This window comes from Protomyctophum parallelum (genome assembly GCF_964188405.1).
Source record: "Protomyctophum parallelum genome assembly, chromosome: 2".
NCBI lineage: Eukaryota > Metazoa > Chordata > Actinopteri > Myctophiformes > Myctophidae > Protomyctophum > Protomyctophum parallelum.
In genome coordinates, this window is record NC_139699.1 from 63,204,301 (window position 1) to 63,220,974 (window position 16,674).

At 44.6% G+C, this 16,674-nt stretch overlaps 1 protein-coding gene across 1 annotated transcript in view; it reads right to left on the reverse strand.

Moving 5' to 3' along the window:
- lrrk1 (leucine-rich repeat kinase 1) overlaps positions 1-16,674 on the reverse strand; it is a 126,876-nt gene that overhangs the window by 63,538 nt on the left and 46,664 nt on the right. Inside the window, exons 14-20 of the mRNA XM_083791897.1 lie at positions 14,443-14,555; positions 13,223-13,473; positions 9,983-10,150; positions 5,685-5,857; positions 4,780-4,903; positions 2,911-3,070; positions 2,159-2,337 (exon numbers count right to left, since the gene is read on the reverse strand). Of these exons, the coding sequence (XP_083648023.1) occupies positions 2,159-2,337; positions 2,911-3,070; positions 4,780-4,903; positions 5,685-5,857; positions 9,983-10,150; positions 13,223-13,473; positions 14,443-14,555 (1,168 nt within the window). The remainder of the gene's footprint in view (positions 1-2,158; positions 2,338-2,910; positions 3,071-4,779; positions 4,904-5,684; positions 5,858-9,982; positions 10,151-13,222; positions 13,474-14,442; positions 14,556-16,674) is intronic.

The following is a 16,674-nucleotide window of genomic DNA, read 5'->3' on the forward strand; positions in this document are numbered from 1 at the left end:
TTGTAGGATGCTAGGCTACTTGGCTGCCAGCCTGTAGTTTGCTCGTCAGTGACGCTGGTGTGTATACTGTCACTGCAGTACACCAATCTTCCATCTTTGACTTGTCACAACTCTTCTACTCTATGGCTCTGGATCGACGGCGGCATTATTATTATTCGCCGATAGAAAATGTTCGGTTGTTCTGATCTGATAGCCGCCTCCCCTCCACTCACGTCAAAACAGTTTACTCAATGTTTACATCTTACTTGACGAGAAGACATGCATGTGGACATATCCAATTATGGAACCAGGGAGACACCACGAGAGTGACGAGTGATCAGTCAAACATGTGTTCTCTCTGCAGTAAATAAATGAATAGCAGTGTTATGCTGTACCAGACGCGGATCTGTCTGTATGCGATTCTGACCATTATTATTTTGATTACACTGTCATGCGCGTTCGAGGACATGGTAGAGAGCAGAGCATACATGTGTTTGGGAATGTTGAAGGCTGAAGGTTATGTTATTTTGTCAGCTGACACCCAAATCAAAGAAACCATTGCATTTAAGTATTTGATATCTCCGACAGTCAACGCACTGCAAGGCTACAATGGAAGCATAATTCTGACGGCCCGCGTTGGAAATGGACAAGTTAGGGTATCAAGTTTGTTTATTTTGTCATCCGACACCAAAACCATATACAGCGTTTATTTAATTATTTTATATCTACAATGGTATTATGTCTCCACAGTGAGGCTGGAAAATGTAGCCTAGCAGCGTACTACTATAGCCTACTAGCCTACTTGTGTTTGCATTCTAATGTGCCTTATGATGGACGTAGGTATGTCACTTTAACCCATTCTGACCGGGCACCCATTTTGGTGTCGGCATCATGTTATGCTTTATCTATTGAAAAATAGCAGATCTACAAGCTCATATCGCGCCACCGAGTGGCGCGATACGAGCTTGTAGGTCTGCTATTTTTTGAAAAAATCGAAGAACGACTGACATTTTTTAGAATCTGATCTCAGGTCAGAATGGGTTCGTCAGACCAGTGTGTGTCCAGTGGAAAACCTCGTATGAATCTGATCTCAGGTCAGAATGGGTTAATGGGCAGTGGGCACTGCACAGGTAGTGGGCGTGTCACCGGGGGGTGGGGCGCTGCCACTCTACCTATTCATGGCGTTTACCTGTCTCTTGGGTGAGGGAAGTTTGACCTTCACAGACTTTTGCACACGCAAACAATGACTTTGGTTTTCCCCCCGAACTTGACTCAGTGAGTGATGGACAATATCACCTTTATTTGGCTGATTTTTGTTTTTGGCCTAAAGAAGAAGACCTCGTCTTTAACGCTTTTCTTACTGTCTCCTACATAATGCATGATTGTAATGATTGTGTTCCCATTATTAGGGGCCGGAATGTAGGAGCCGTAATGTGTTTGCATTCTAATGTGCCTTATGATGGACGTAGGTATGTCACTTTAACCCATTCTGACCGGGCACCCATTTTGGTGTCAGCATCATGTTATGCTTTGGCTATTTAAAAATAGCAGATCTACAAGCTCATATCGCGCCACCGAGTGGCGCGATACGAGCTTGTAGGTCTGCTATTTTTGAAAAATCGAAGAGCGACTGATTTTTTTTTAATCTGATCTCAGGTCAGAATGGGTTCATCAGACCAGTGTGTGTCCAGTGGAAACCTCGTTATGAATCTGATCTCAGGTCAGAATGGGTTAATGGGCACTGCACAGGTAGTGGGCGTGTCACCGGGGGCTGGGGGCGCTGCCACTCTACCTATTCATGGCGTTTACCTGTCTCTTGGGTGAGGGAAGTTGGACAGAGAGAGAGGAGGTGAGCGTGGGAGAAGACATTTCTGTTGACTGTATCAAACGCACCCTTTATCACCTTAACAACCACGTTTAGTTATAGCTAAAAGCCTGGGAACAGTTGTGACTTACGTGTGGTGACTGAATAAACGGTAAAACTTACAGCTGGAATGGACGTGAATTCATTGCGCGTGCGTCATACAAGCGTCAACCAGAATAATCCGTTCGAAACTCCTCCCTATGCTCTGGCCCTATACTTTTGTACTTTTAGTAGATCTTTGAATTCCGGACATTTACTGTACTTAACTCTTACTTAAGTAAAACATGCGAGGACTTTTTTTCCACCACTACTTACCCTGAGGTCTTCCGTGCGGATCAGTCCGTTCCTGGCCACAGAGCGAGACGACTTGAGGTGGATGATCCTCTCCAGACACTCCGACAGCCAGACGGGACACAGGAAGTACAGCGTGCACAGACCGTGGCTGGTGTCGGGGAAGTGCAGCAGGGTGCCCGTCTCGATCAGGAAGCTGATGGCTGCGTTGGACGGATGAGACAAGATGTCATTATGTGCTCAATGTCCTCAAAGTCCTCCAACGAGCTTTGGACTGAGCGAGATTGGACCTTCCGTTCTTGAAAATGGCCACTCGAACGCCTATTTTCGAATGCCTATTTTCGATTGAGTTTTGGGCTAATGTCGCCTGTTTTTCTTCAATAACACGGGCTGGGAATGTCGGACAGCAACAAACTAGATACCCGAGTAAAGTTCACTTTGAGCTGGATTCAACACATCCACTTCCATTTCCTTCTGCCTTACTGAACATAAAGGACAGGACTTTTTTAGGAACAATTTTACACATGTGTTAATTTAGTCGACTGAGACGATGGCGAAAGATTCTTGTCGACTACGAAAACGAAATAAAACGAAATAAAAACTAAGCTATGATTTTATGTTTGGTTGTGTGCAGGTGTCACGCTCCAAAAATAGCAGATCTACAAGCTATATCAAAAACTCAACGCTGCATTAGTACTTGTTTTTTATCAACCAATCTGCTTGGGTCTTTCTATAATAACAATAGTCTCCATTAGGGGGAAGCAGCACTATAGTACCGGTCTGCAGGTCCTCGTAGTCTCTGATGTCACTTCCTGGGTTGTGCTGGATCAGGAGGTCCAGCTGGGCGTCGGTCAGATACTGGACCTCGTCCTCAGAGTCTCGTCTGAGCCGCTCCGAGATGACCGCCTCCTGGAGGGCCAGGTAGCTCCGAGGGATCTATAGATCCATTAGAGCAGAGTCAGGTATAGCTTCTACTTCTAGAGATCTGGTTTATAGACGACAGAGTCGGGTAGCTTCTAGAGATCTGGTTTATATAAGACAACAGTCAGGTAGCTTCTAGAGATCTGGTTTATAGACAACAGAGTCAGGTAGCTTCTAGAGATCTGGTTTATATAAGACAACAGAGTCAGGTAGCTTCTAGAGATCTGGTTTATAGACAACAGAGTCAGGTAGCTTCTAGAGATCTGGTTTATAGACAACAGAGTCATGTAGCTTCTAGAGATCTGGTTTATAGACAACAGAGTCATGTAGCTTCTAGAGATCTGGTTTATAGACAACAGAGTCATGTAGCGTCTAGAGATCTGGTTTATAGACAACAGAGTCAGGTAGCTTCTAGAGATCTGGTTTATAGACAACAGAGTCATGTAGCTTCTAGAGATCTGGTTTATAGACAACAGAGTCATGTAGCTTCTAGAGATCTGGTTTATAGACAACAGAGTCAGGTAGCTTCTAGAGATCTGGTTTATATAAGACAACAGAGTCAGGTAGCTTCTAGAGATCTGGTTTATAGACAACAGAGTCAGGTAGCTTCTAGAGATCTGGTTTATATAAGACAACAGAGTCAGGTAGCTTCTAGAGATCTGGTTTATAGACAACAGAGTCAGGTAGCTTCTAGAGATCTGGTTTATATAAGACAACAGAGTCGGGTAGCTTCTAGAGATCTGGTTTATAGACAACAGAGTCATGTAGCTTCTAGAGATCTGGTTTATATAAGACAACAGAGTCATGTAGCTTCTAGAGATCTGGTTTATAGACAACAGAGTCAGGTAGCTTCTAGAGATCTGGTTTATAGACAACAGAGTCAGGTAGCTTCTAGAGATCTGGTTTATAGACAACAGAGTCAGGTAGCTTCTAGAGATCTGGTTTATAGACAACAGAGTCAGGTAGCGTCTAGAGATCTGGTTTATAGACAACAGAGTCAGGTTAGCTTCTAGAGATCTGGTTTATAGACAACAGAGTCATGTAGCTTCTAGAGATCTGGTTTATAGACAACAGAGTCATGTAGCTTCTAGAGATCTGGTTTATAGACAACAGAGTCAGGTAGCTTCTAGAGATCTGGTTTATAGAGTCATGTAGCTTCTAGAGATCTGGTTTATAGAGATAACAGAGTTGGGTAGCTTCTAGAGATCTGGTAGTTCATAGACCTTTTTAGAACAATGAAACTCTCAATTACAATATTTACAATACATTACAATATTAATGTTTCTGGAGGAAGATAGACATTGTGTGCTAATTGCTAACATTAGCTTTTTCTACGGAAGCATTTTGGGAGACCTTAAGCGCATAAGTAGTAAACTTCCCACATCTGCCTCAGCAGCCATGCGATATCACTAATGAACACATGGTGGGCAGCTTAATTTACGTCTACACAATCAGAGAATGTAGAAGAATTGTTATTTTGATCAACGTTTGCCTGTTATCTCTCCCGATGGTACAAACATCAATACAGCATGGAATTGTGGACAAAGTCTTATCTGGGTCTGAGAGGCTAAATGTCATCAAATGGTGGTTCCGTGGCTCAAATGCTGAATAAATAATGAAAACGGTTGAAAACCACTGCTCTCTACAGTACTAAAGTGTGTGTGTGTGTGTGTGTGTGTGTGTGTGTGTGTGTGTGTGTGTGTGTGTGTGTGTGTGGGTCTCACCAGCCGTCCCACCAGTCTGTTTCCGCTGGTGGAGGTGATGCTGTTGTCCTTCATGTTGAGAGACACCCGATAGATCAGCTTCTTTAGACCCTCCACGCCTTCTAGAGTCTTACATGACACCTCACTGCGCACACACGCAGACACACACAGACAAACAGACACGCATGCATGCACGCACAGACAAACAGACACGCATGCACGCACGCATGCACAGACAGACACGCATGCACGCACGCATGCACAGACAGACACGCATGCACGCACGCATGCACAGACAGACACGCATGCACGCACGCACGCACAGACAAACAGACACACATGCATGCACGCACAGACAAACAGACACACATGCACGCACGCACAGACAAACAGACATGCATGCACGCACGCATGCACAGACAGACACGCATGCACAGACAGACACGCATGCACAGACAGACACGCATGCACAGACAGACACGCATGCACAGACAGACACGCATGCACGCACACACAGACAAACAGACACGCATGCACGCACGCACAGACAAACAGACACGCACGCACAGACAAACAGACACGCATGCACACACGCATGCACAGACAAACAGACACGCATGCATGCACGCACAGACAAAACAGACACGCATACATATACAGCTGATTTTGCTTTGCTTTCTTGTTCATGGCATTTTATCCCTGCTGGCATTTTGTTTTAAATTTAGCAGGCTATTAAACTTCTCCCAATTGCTCCAAAGTGACTCGGCTTTGAGTTGAAAATGTCAGTGCGTGCCTGTGTGTGTGCATGTGTGTGGGTGCGTGTACCGATTGCAAATTTGCAGGTGCTTCCAGGTGACATCGGGGTACCCGGTATATGCGTGTGTGTGTGTGCGTGTGTGTGTGTGTGTGTGTGTGTGTGTACTGACTGCAGGTGCTTCCAGGTGACGTCGGGGTAGCCGGTCGCACGCGCTCCGGAGGGCGAGCGACAGAGCGCCAGGATGAAGGCTCTCAGCGTGGCGATCCTCTCCGTACGGAACTTGGTGTCGATGAGGTCCAGGTGCGTTCCCACCACCACCACCGCGGAGTTGGGAGCGCGGGCCTTCATTTGAGATGAACAACAATTATTGTTGGCATAATCCGTCGATTGTTTCCACGTTGGAGAAAATAATGTCCGTACGTTATCAAACAAATAGTTGATCTACAAGCTCACGTCACACGCTATTTTGTAAATGTTTTTGGAAAGATTTTTTTTTTTTAAGTGATCAAATGTGCCAGTGATTTCTTTGTAGTCGCGGTGGTAAGAGCCTCACCGCTCACCCAAACATCTCTCTGTTTTTACTAAAACTACAACATGACGTCACTGAGCCATGGTGGTAAGAGACTCACCGCTCACCCAAACATCTCTCTGTTTTTACTAAAACTACAACATGACGTCACTGAGCCATGGTGGTAAGAGCCTCACCGCTCACCCAAACATCTCTCTGTTTTTACTAAAACTACAACATGACGTCACTGAGCCATGGTGGTAAGAGACTCACCGCTCACCCAAACACATGTCTCTGTTTTTACTAAAACTACAACATGACGTCACTGAGCCATGGTGGTAAGAGACTCACCGCTCACCCAAACACATCTCTCTTGTTTTTACTAAAACTACAACATGACGTCACTGAGCCGTGGTGGTAAGAGCCTCACCGCTCACCCAAACATATCTCTCTGTTTTTACTAAAACTACAACATGACGTCACTGAGCCGTGGTGGTAAGAGCCTCACCGCTCACCCAAACATATCTCTCTGTTTTTACTAACCACCATTTTGGTGGTCACCTTATCACCTAGAACTGTAGTATGACAAGTAATTTTATGCTTGGTTTTATGTTTGGTTATGATATTTAGTCAACTAAATGGAACAAAAAAGAAATATGGCTAAAACTAAATTAAATTGTATTCAAAAGATGCAGACGAAGCAGAGCATTCACTTAAACATCCGGGACAGTCCTGGTCTCCCTCTGGCCATACTCAAGTCAAAAGGATTTTTTGGAACTATATCCAGTATACACGGTACAGTAGAGAGTAGAGTCTGGATGTTCCTGGGGACCCCCACACGGAGTTGCACCACGGGCGTTATTTTTTTTAACCCATTTTGGTGTTGGCATCATGTTATGCTTTAGCTATTGAAAAATAGCAGATCTACAAGCTCATATCGCGCCACCGAGTGGCGCGATACGAGCTTGTAGGTCTGCTATTTTTTGAAAAATCGAAGAACGACTGACATTTTTAGAATCTGATCTCAGGTCAGAATGGGTTCATCAGACCCAGTGTTTGTCCGGCGGAAACCTCGTATGAATCTGATCTCAGGTCAGAATGGGTTAAGTGACTCAGAGATGTGTCACTGTTAGCCAATAAGGTGGTCACGTTTGGATTTCCAGTGGGAGGGGATCTGATTTATAAGAAATGTTCTGGTTTTGCAAAGACCGCAGGAACCAAACCGCTTACATTTGCGTCATTGTCGCCTCATCTACTAACTCACTGCAGGTGTCAGTGTGCTGATCAATGGCTGCATTGTGGCAGTGTATAGAACTCATTTTTGGTAATGGCTTTCGTCCAATTTACAATTTAGGCATTTCGCCGACACTTAATCCAGAGCGATTTACAGTAAGCAAGAACAACACATGGTAATGCATCAAATATTAAAGCAATAAAGCCACAAGAGGTCTCAGGTTACGGTCTATTTTACCATGGCTGAGAGGCGTAGTGAGACCCCGACGCGGAGTATTTTCGTGCAAAAACTAATGCTTGGAATGGATTCAGCATCATGAAAGCCCCCTAGTTTGACACGTCACATGATACTTAAAATATAATAAAATTTGGATATTTTTGCCTTATATTGGTTGATAATGGTACCCCAACTTTCAGCAGCTGTCACACCTCCCCATGGCCAGGTTCCATATCACACTAACCTCTATGTTGAGCAGCCAGGCCTGCAGGCTGGCCACTGACTCCTCCCCCATGGTCAGGTTCCAGGCCCAATCAATCAATCAATCAATCAATCAATCTAACAATCAAGCCACACCCAGCCCCACAGGTTACTACTCTAGGCGAGGCACTCATGCCAGTGTCCTCTGATGGTAGAAGTGTACCTTACAGAACTACGGCCAGGGTCTGTCATCTGTCCAATGAGTCTATTCAGTGAGCGATCCAGCCTGCTCATGAATTTGAATGTCAAGTTCCCCAACAGAGCCATGAATGTGGTGAGACCCAATGAACAGAAGAGCCCACTGGCTCTAGTGCTCCTGGGCTTTTTCAACAGAATACGAAGACAGTCATTATAGGCTACTTGCAGTTTGCGTAAGCTCTCCTTCTTGTACTTCACCCACAGTGGAGCTGTGTAGAGAGGGGTGCAATAAGCTCTAAAGAGGTTTACCTTAACATCCGTAGTACAATGGTGAAATCTACGGACCAACATGTTGGCTTGTACATAAAGCATTCTCCTCTGTCTAAACATGTCCTCGTCATCCTCTAAGGTATCTGTTATGATATGCCCAAGATATTTTGTAATTTTGGACACACCCATAATTTGACCAGACAGATGAAAGTTCCAGATCTTCTTTAGTTCTACATATTATGAGTATCATGCTCTTCTTGGCATTATACTGAATATCAAAGTCAATACCGTAATTTGTACAAATATTGAGTAGCTGTTGGAACCCACTGCTACTAGGGGAAAGTATGGCAAGGTCATCCGCGTACATAAAATGATTAATTAGGCTATCACCCATCATACAACCTGTTCTGCACCCCCCCAGCTGCATTGACAGGCCGTCCATATATAAATTGAAGAGGGCTGGGGATAAAATTCCCCCCTGCCTGACCCCATTGCCCACCCGAAAAGGGGTGGATAATGTGCTCCCCCATTTTACATGCATTTTCTGGTTAGCATACCAGTAGACAAGAATGCGTAATAAACAGTTTGGCACACCCCTAAGCTTGAGCTTATTAAAAAGCTTGTAGTGATGGATTCTATCAAAAGCTCTCGACGCATCAATAAAACCAACCAGCATAGTAGAGCCCTGCCTTCTATAGGTCTCCACTGCTTCTTTCAGAGCATAAATACATAAGTCTGTACTATGTTTGGGCTTGAAGTCAAACTGATTGTCAGTGGTGGAAATGTATATACTTAATCTACCTAGGAGTAGTTTTTCTAGTACTTTGGACACAATACTGGCAAGAGCTATGGGTCTATACTTCCTACTTTCCCAGCTTTGTCTTTTATTATGGGAACCAGAACGACAGACAGCATGGAGTCTGGTAAAGTGCCATGAGTCAACATCCCAGAGAAGCAGATAGACAACAACACTGCCAATCTGGGACCAGCTAGCTTCAAGTGTTCTGCTGTAATATTGTCCAGACCACTGGACTCTCTGTCAGCAAGTTGCCGTATGGCATTAACAACCTCATGGGTGTTAAAAAAAGTACTTTCTTCATCTATAGTGCCTATATGAAAAGGCTCACCTTTAACACAATTGTCGCATAATGCTGCCTCCAGAGGGCAGCGATGCCTACTGGATCTGTTACCCCCTCTACATTACATGGGGGAGCTGCTTTAGCCCTGTTAAGGGACTTTACCTCTTTCCAAAAGTTAGTAATGTCATTATCAAAAAGATTATCAGCCATAGACTGAGCACTTTTTATGTTCAAGGACAGGTCCCTGTCTGGGCCTGCCATCTGTTACCCAGGCCTTACGGGCCTCATTAGCCTCTGCATGGTGGCTAGCTACAAATCTATTCCACCCTGGCTTGATGTTCTTGGCCTTCCTAGGGCGAGTGAATAAAGACCTGCTAGCATCATGAAGAGCTCTCACTATTTCATCATACATAAGGCATAAGGCATAAGTCCTCACAGTTTACATTTGTGCAACAAATGGCATTCATTGGCAAATTCACTTTACTCAATAATTCCTCAGGACAAAAGCAATATTTAAGAATATCAGCTTTCGATAGTTTACCCCAGTCTATATTAACCTCTCCTGTTTTCTTCAGTCTTAACCAGCGAGGGGACATTATCCACATTTATAATACCATGGCAATAGGGATGTGGTCAGATGTAGCTAACCCATAACAAAATGTCAAGGCTTTCTATTCCGGCATGAGCATCAACAGTGGAAACCACGTGATCCATATCGTGTTCCATATCGTGTTCCATATCGTGTTCCATATCACACTAACCTCTATGTTGAGCAGCCAGGCCTGCAGGCTGGCCACAGACTCCTCCCCCATGGCCAGGTTCCAGATCACCACGTACAGAGCCTTGTCGGTGAAGAAGCACTGGTTGACGGTGGACATGTTGGCCGGCCCGCCGATGTCCCAAACGTTGAACGACACCGCAGAGTCCTTCTGTTGTAACGCAACACATAAGAGGTCACATCAGAACAGTCCTTCTGTTGTCACTCAACACACAGAGGTCACATCAGAACAGTCCTTCTGTTGTCACTCAACACATAGAGGTCACATCAGAACAGTCCTTCTGTTGTCACTCAACACACAGAGGTCACATCAGAACAGTCCTTCTGTTGTCACTCAACACATAGAGGTCACATCAGAACAGTCCTTCTGTTGTCACTCAACACATAGAGGTCACATCAGAACAGTCCTTCTGTTGTCACTCAACACATAGAGGTCACATCAGAACAGTCCTTGTGTTGTCACTCAACACATAGAGGTCACATCAGAACAGTCCTGTTGTAACGCAACACATAGAGGTCACATCAGAACAGTCCTTGTGTTGTCACTCGACACATAGAGGTCACATCAGAACAGTCCTTCTGTTGTCACTCAACACACAGAGGTCACATCAGAACAGTCCTTCTGTTGTAACGCAACACACAGAGGTCACATCAGAACAGTCCTTGTGTTGTCACTCGACACATAGAGGTCACATCAGAACAGTCCTTCTGTTGTCACTCAACACATAGAGGTCACATCAGAACAGTCCTTCTGTTGTCACTCAACACACAGAGGTCACATCAGAACAGTCCTTCTGTTGTCACTCAACACACAGAGGTCACATCAGAACAGTCCTTGTGTTGTCACTCAACACACAGAGGTCACATCAGAACAGTCCTTCTGTTGTCACTCAACACATAGAGGTCACATCAGAACAGTCCTTCTGTTGTCACTCAACACATAGAGGTCACATCAGAACAGTCCTTCTGTTGTCACTCAACACACAGAGGTCACATCAGAACAGTCCTTCTGTTGTCACTCAACACATAGAGGTCACATCAGAACAGTCCTTCTGTTGTCACTCAACACATAGAGGTCACATCAGAACAGTCCTTCTGTTGTAACGCAACACATAGAGGTCACATCAGAACAGTCCTTCTGTTGTCACTCAACACATAGAGGTCACATCAGAACAGTCCTTCTGTTGTCACTCAACACATAAAGGTCACATCAGAACAGTCCTTCTGTTGTCACTCAACACATAGAGGTCACATCAGAACAGTCCTTCTGTTGTCACTCAACACATAGAGGTCACATCAGAACAGTCCTTCTGTTGTAACGCAACACATAGGTCACATCAGAACAGTCCTTCTGTTGTCACTCAACACATAGAGGTCACATCAGAACAGTCCTTCTGTTGTCACTCAACACACAGGTCACATCAGAACAGTCCTTCTGTTGTCACTCAACACATAGAGGTCACATCAGAACAGTCCTTCTGTTGTCACTCAACACATAAAGGTCACATCAGAACAGTCCTTCTGTTGTCACTCAACACATAGAGGTCACATCAGAACAGTCCTTCTGTTGTCACTCAACACATAGGTCACATCAGAACAGTCCTTCTGTTGTCACTCAACACATAAAGGTCACATCAGAACAGTCCTTCTGTTGTCACTCAACACATAAAGGTCACATCAGAACAGTCCTTCTGTTGTCACTCAACACATAAAGGTCACATCAGAACAGTCCTTCTGTTGTCACTCAACACATAGAGGTCACATCAGAACAGTCCTTCTGTTGTCACTCAACACATAAAGGTCACATCAGAACAGTCCTTCTGTTGTCACTCAACACATAAAGGTCACATCAGAACAGTCCTTCTGTTGTCACTCAACACATAAAGGTCACATCAGAACAGTCCTTCTGTTGTCACTCAACACATAGAGGTCACATCAGAACAGTCCTTCTGTTGTCACTCAACACATAAAGGTCACATCAGAACAGTCCTTCTGTTGTCACTCAACACATAGGTCACATCAAAACAGTCCTTCTGTTGTCACTCAACACACAGAGGTCACATCAGAACAGTCCTTCTGTTGTCACTCAACACACAGAGGTCACATCAGAACAGTCCTTCTGTTGTAACTCAACACATAGAGGTCACATCAGAACAGTCCTTCTGTTGTCACTCAACACATAGAGGTCACATCAGAACAGTCCTTCTGTTGTCACTCAACATTTGTGACTCATTTTGATACAGAGACAGTCATTGGGGCAAGACTAGCCTGACCTAAGCAGAGACATTTCTGGTCTAGAGGGGCGGGTCGCGCCTCAGAAATGCGCGCACCCTGATTGGATCTCATCAATCTGTCCGTCACCCCCGGCCCCTCCTCTCCCCCCTAGTGCAGCGCTACGTCACATCATTTAGAGCGACGCCCACCCGGAAGGGTTGACTCCCACTTTTAGACTGGTTCAGCCCACAGCTTTTTCCAGGCTTTCATCTTTCGCGCAGACGAAATGAAAGCCTGGGTATCGAGGCTAGGGCAAGACTAACTGTTCAGGAGAGGAGAAAAACTTATTTTTCTCAAAATGAAATAGTTCAACTATCAGATCTACATCGACACGTTGTGAGCTTGTAGATCAGCTATATGAACAATTTTAAAATGTTTTATAATAGTAAAAACAAATCACACTCGCAAATCACACTCGCACACGCACTGTTATCATCATACATCACATTCCGTGCTCACTCAGCCAATCAAATCATCACAAATGTCATTCCAGCCAATCACTTTTGGCGTCTTCACTTTCCACACTCACTATAATCTTCAATATGTACTTTGCTCAGCCAATCAAATCATCGCTATGGTGTGATCAGCCAATCAGAAGCCAATGTTTGTGTTCACACAAATCCGTAAAGCTGGGCATAGGAGGGGCTAATAAGGGGTAAGGGTTGGTGGAAGCTGCTAGTATTTATTTATTAACAATGTTACGATGACTAAATATATTGACAATTTTGTCGACAAATAAAAACTAGACTAAAATGTTACAGAGGGACTAGTGGACGCCATTCACAGCCTGCCAAAATATATAATATTGTCGACAAAATCAACTGTAGATTTAGTCGGCTAAAATGCTATGATATTTAGTCGACTAGACACTAACTAAAACTTTTCAGATGACTAAAATGAGACTAAAACTAAACCATCTAGTGTCAGTGTGTTTTCCCCCCTCACTCACGCTGCTGCTCTTGGCCCCGCCTCCGCTGCCCTTGGCGGCTCCGCCCCCGGTGGGCGTGTCCAGCTCCCAGACGGACGTGGCGATGCTGCGTTCCGGAGGGCTGAAGAAGTGGGCGGTCCTTCCGGTCTGCAACGCCTCCAGGAGGGCGGACTTCCCCTGCCGCGGAGGACCAATCAGCAGCAGCTTCATCAGTTTGCAGGGCTCCGCCTTGCGGAGGTGAGCTCGCAGGAAAGCCATGACTGACATCGGACCTGAGCAGACGGCCGGACGGTCAGTTGACCATGCCACAGCATTATTCGTTTTTAAACAGTGGACCTTTAACCCATTCTGACCCGAGATCAGATTCATACAAGGTTTCCGCCGGACACACACTGGTCTGATGAACCCATTCTGACCTGAGATCAGATTCTAAAAATGTCAGTCGATTTTTCAAAAATAGCAGACCTACAAGCTCGTATCGCGCCACTCGGTGGCGCGATATGAGCTTGTAGATCTGCTATTTTTAAATAGCTAAAGCATAACATGATGCTGACACCAAAATGGGTGCCCGGTCAGAATGGGTTAAAGGAAAATCATTGCTGGACAAAATTTCTACTAAACACGACACTACATTGTGAAATACTGAAATATCTAAAAACACAATATTACCCACATAAAAACCCCAGGAAAGTGTTTCTTGTCTCCCAAACATCATTAAAATAAGATCTGGTTGCAAAAGGGGTGAAGTGGCCCTTTAAGATGATAGCTGCTCTTGAAAGTCTGAAAATGATGCCTGCCTAATAAGCCTTAATACATTATAATTGGGCTCTATAACTAAAATGTAAAATGAAAAACACCTTAAATATTTTCGCAAGTTGATGATGTCATCGCAAGTTGATGATCATGTGTGATCCAGCCCTATGGTATGCATGGAATGCATGTGCACATAAAAACCAAGATAATACTTCCTACGAGCATCAAACCAACATGTTTTATTTGCATATGCATTCCATAAAATCCATAGAGCTGGACCACACATGGACAAATGACATCATTGACATGCGACGGGCATTGTCCCCCTTGAACAAAATATTTCTAAAATAAATGAAATATTGAAGGTGTTTTTAAATGTAAATGTTAGTTATAGAGGGCAATCATAAAATGTATTAAAGCATATCAATCTTATTAGCCAAGGATCCTTTTAAGCAAGGAGAAGACCTCAGGGTCAGGTTGTTCTCTACCTTCTTTCCTGACTTCCAGAGGGACGTTCATGATGTTCAGGTCTTCGATGTCCAGCTGCCACAGGTTGGAGAGATGACCCAACTCCACCGGGAGCTCTCTGATACCTGGATTACTGAGGAGAGAGAAACCTGGATTACTGTTGGAGAGATACCTGGATTACTGTTGGAGAGACACCTGGATTACTGTTGGAGAGACACCTGGATTACTGTTGGAGAGATACCTGGATTACTGTTGGAGAGATACCTGGATTACTGTTGGAGAGATACCTGGATTACTGTTGGAGAGACACCTGGATTACTGTTGGAGAGACACCTGGATTACTGTTGGAGAGACACCAGGATTACTGTTGGAGAGATACCTGGATTACTGGTGGAGAGATACCTGGATTACTTTTGGAGAGACACCTGGATTACTGTTGGAGAGACACCTGGATTACTGTTGGAGAGATACCTGGATTACTGTTGGAGAGACACCAGGATTACTGTTGGAGAGATACCTGGATTACTGTTGGAGAGATACCTGGATTACTGTTGGAGAGACACCTGGATTACTGTTGGAGAGATACCTGGATTACTTTTGGAGAGATACCTGGATTACTGTTGGAGAGATACCTGGATTACTTTTGGAGAGATACCTGGATTACTGTTGGAGAGATACCTGGATTACTGTTGGAGAGATACCTGGATTACTGTTGGAGAGACACCTGGATTACTGTTGGAGAGATACCTGGATTACTGTTGGAGAGATACCTGGATTACTGTTGGAGAGATACCTGGATTACTGTTGGAGAGACACCTGGATTACTGTTGGAGAGATACCTGGATTACTGTTGGAGAGATACCTGGATTACTGTTGGAGAGATACCTGGATTGATGTTGGAGAGATACCTGGATTACTGAGGAGAGAGAAACCTGGATTACTGTTGGAGAGATACCTGGATTACTGTTGGAGAGACACCTGGATTACTGAGGAGAGAGATACCTGGATTACTGTTGGAGAGACACCTGGATTACTGTTGGAGAGATACCTGTTGGAGAGACACCTGGATTACTGAGGAGAGAGATACCTGGATTACTGTTGGAGAGACACCTGGATTACTGTTGGAGAGACACCTGGATTACTGAGGAGAGAGATACCTGGATTACTGTTGGAGAGACACCTGGATTACTGTTGGAGAGACACCTGGATTACTGTTGGAGAGACACCTGGATTACTGTTGGAGAGACACCTGGATTACTGTTGGAGAGATACCTGGATTACTGTTGGAGAGATACCTGGATTACTGTTGGAGAGATACCTGGATTACTGTTGGAGAGATACCTGGATTACTGTTGGAGAGATACCTGGATTACTTTTGGAGAGATACCTGGATTACTGTTGGAGAGATACCTGGATTACTGTTGGAGAGATACCTGGATTACTGTTGGAGAGATACCTGGATTACTGTTGGAGAGACACCTGGATTACTGAGGAGAGAGAAACCTGGATTACTGTTGGAGAGATACCTGGATTACTGTTGGAGAGATACCTGGATTACTGTTGGAGAGACACCTGGATTACTGTTGGAGAGACACCTGGATTACTGTTGGAGAGACACCAGGATTACTGTTGGAGAGATACCTGGATTACTTTTGGAGAGATACCTGGATTACTGTTGGAGAGATACCTGGATTACTTTTGGAGAGATACCTGGATTACTGTTGGAGAGATACCTGGATTACTGTTGGAGAGATACCTGGATTACTGTTGGAGAGACACCTGGATTACTGTTGGAGAGATACCTGGATTACTGTTGGAGAGATACCTGGATTACTGTTGGAGAGATACCTGGATTACTGTTGGAGAGACACCTGGATTACTGTTGGAGAGATACCTGGATTACTGTTGGAGAGATACCTGGATTACTGTTGGAGAGACACCTGGATTACTGTTGGAGAGATACCTGGATTACTGTTGGAGAGATACCTGGATTACTGTTGGAGAGACACCTGGATTACTGTTGGAGAGACACCTGGATTACTGTTGGAGAGATACCTGGATTACTGTTGGAGAGACACCAGGATTACTGTTGGAGAGATACCTGGATTACTGTTGGAGAGATACCTGGATTACTGGTGGAGAGATACCTGGATTACTTTTGGAGAGACACCTGGATTACTGTTGGAGAGACACCTGGATTACTGTTGGAGAGATACCTGGATTACTGTTGGAGAGATACCTGGATTACTGTT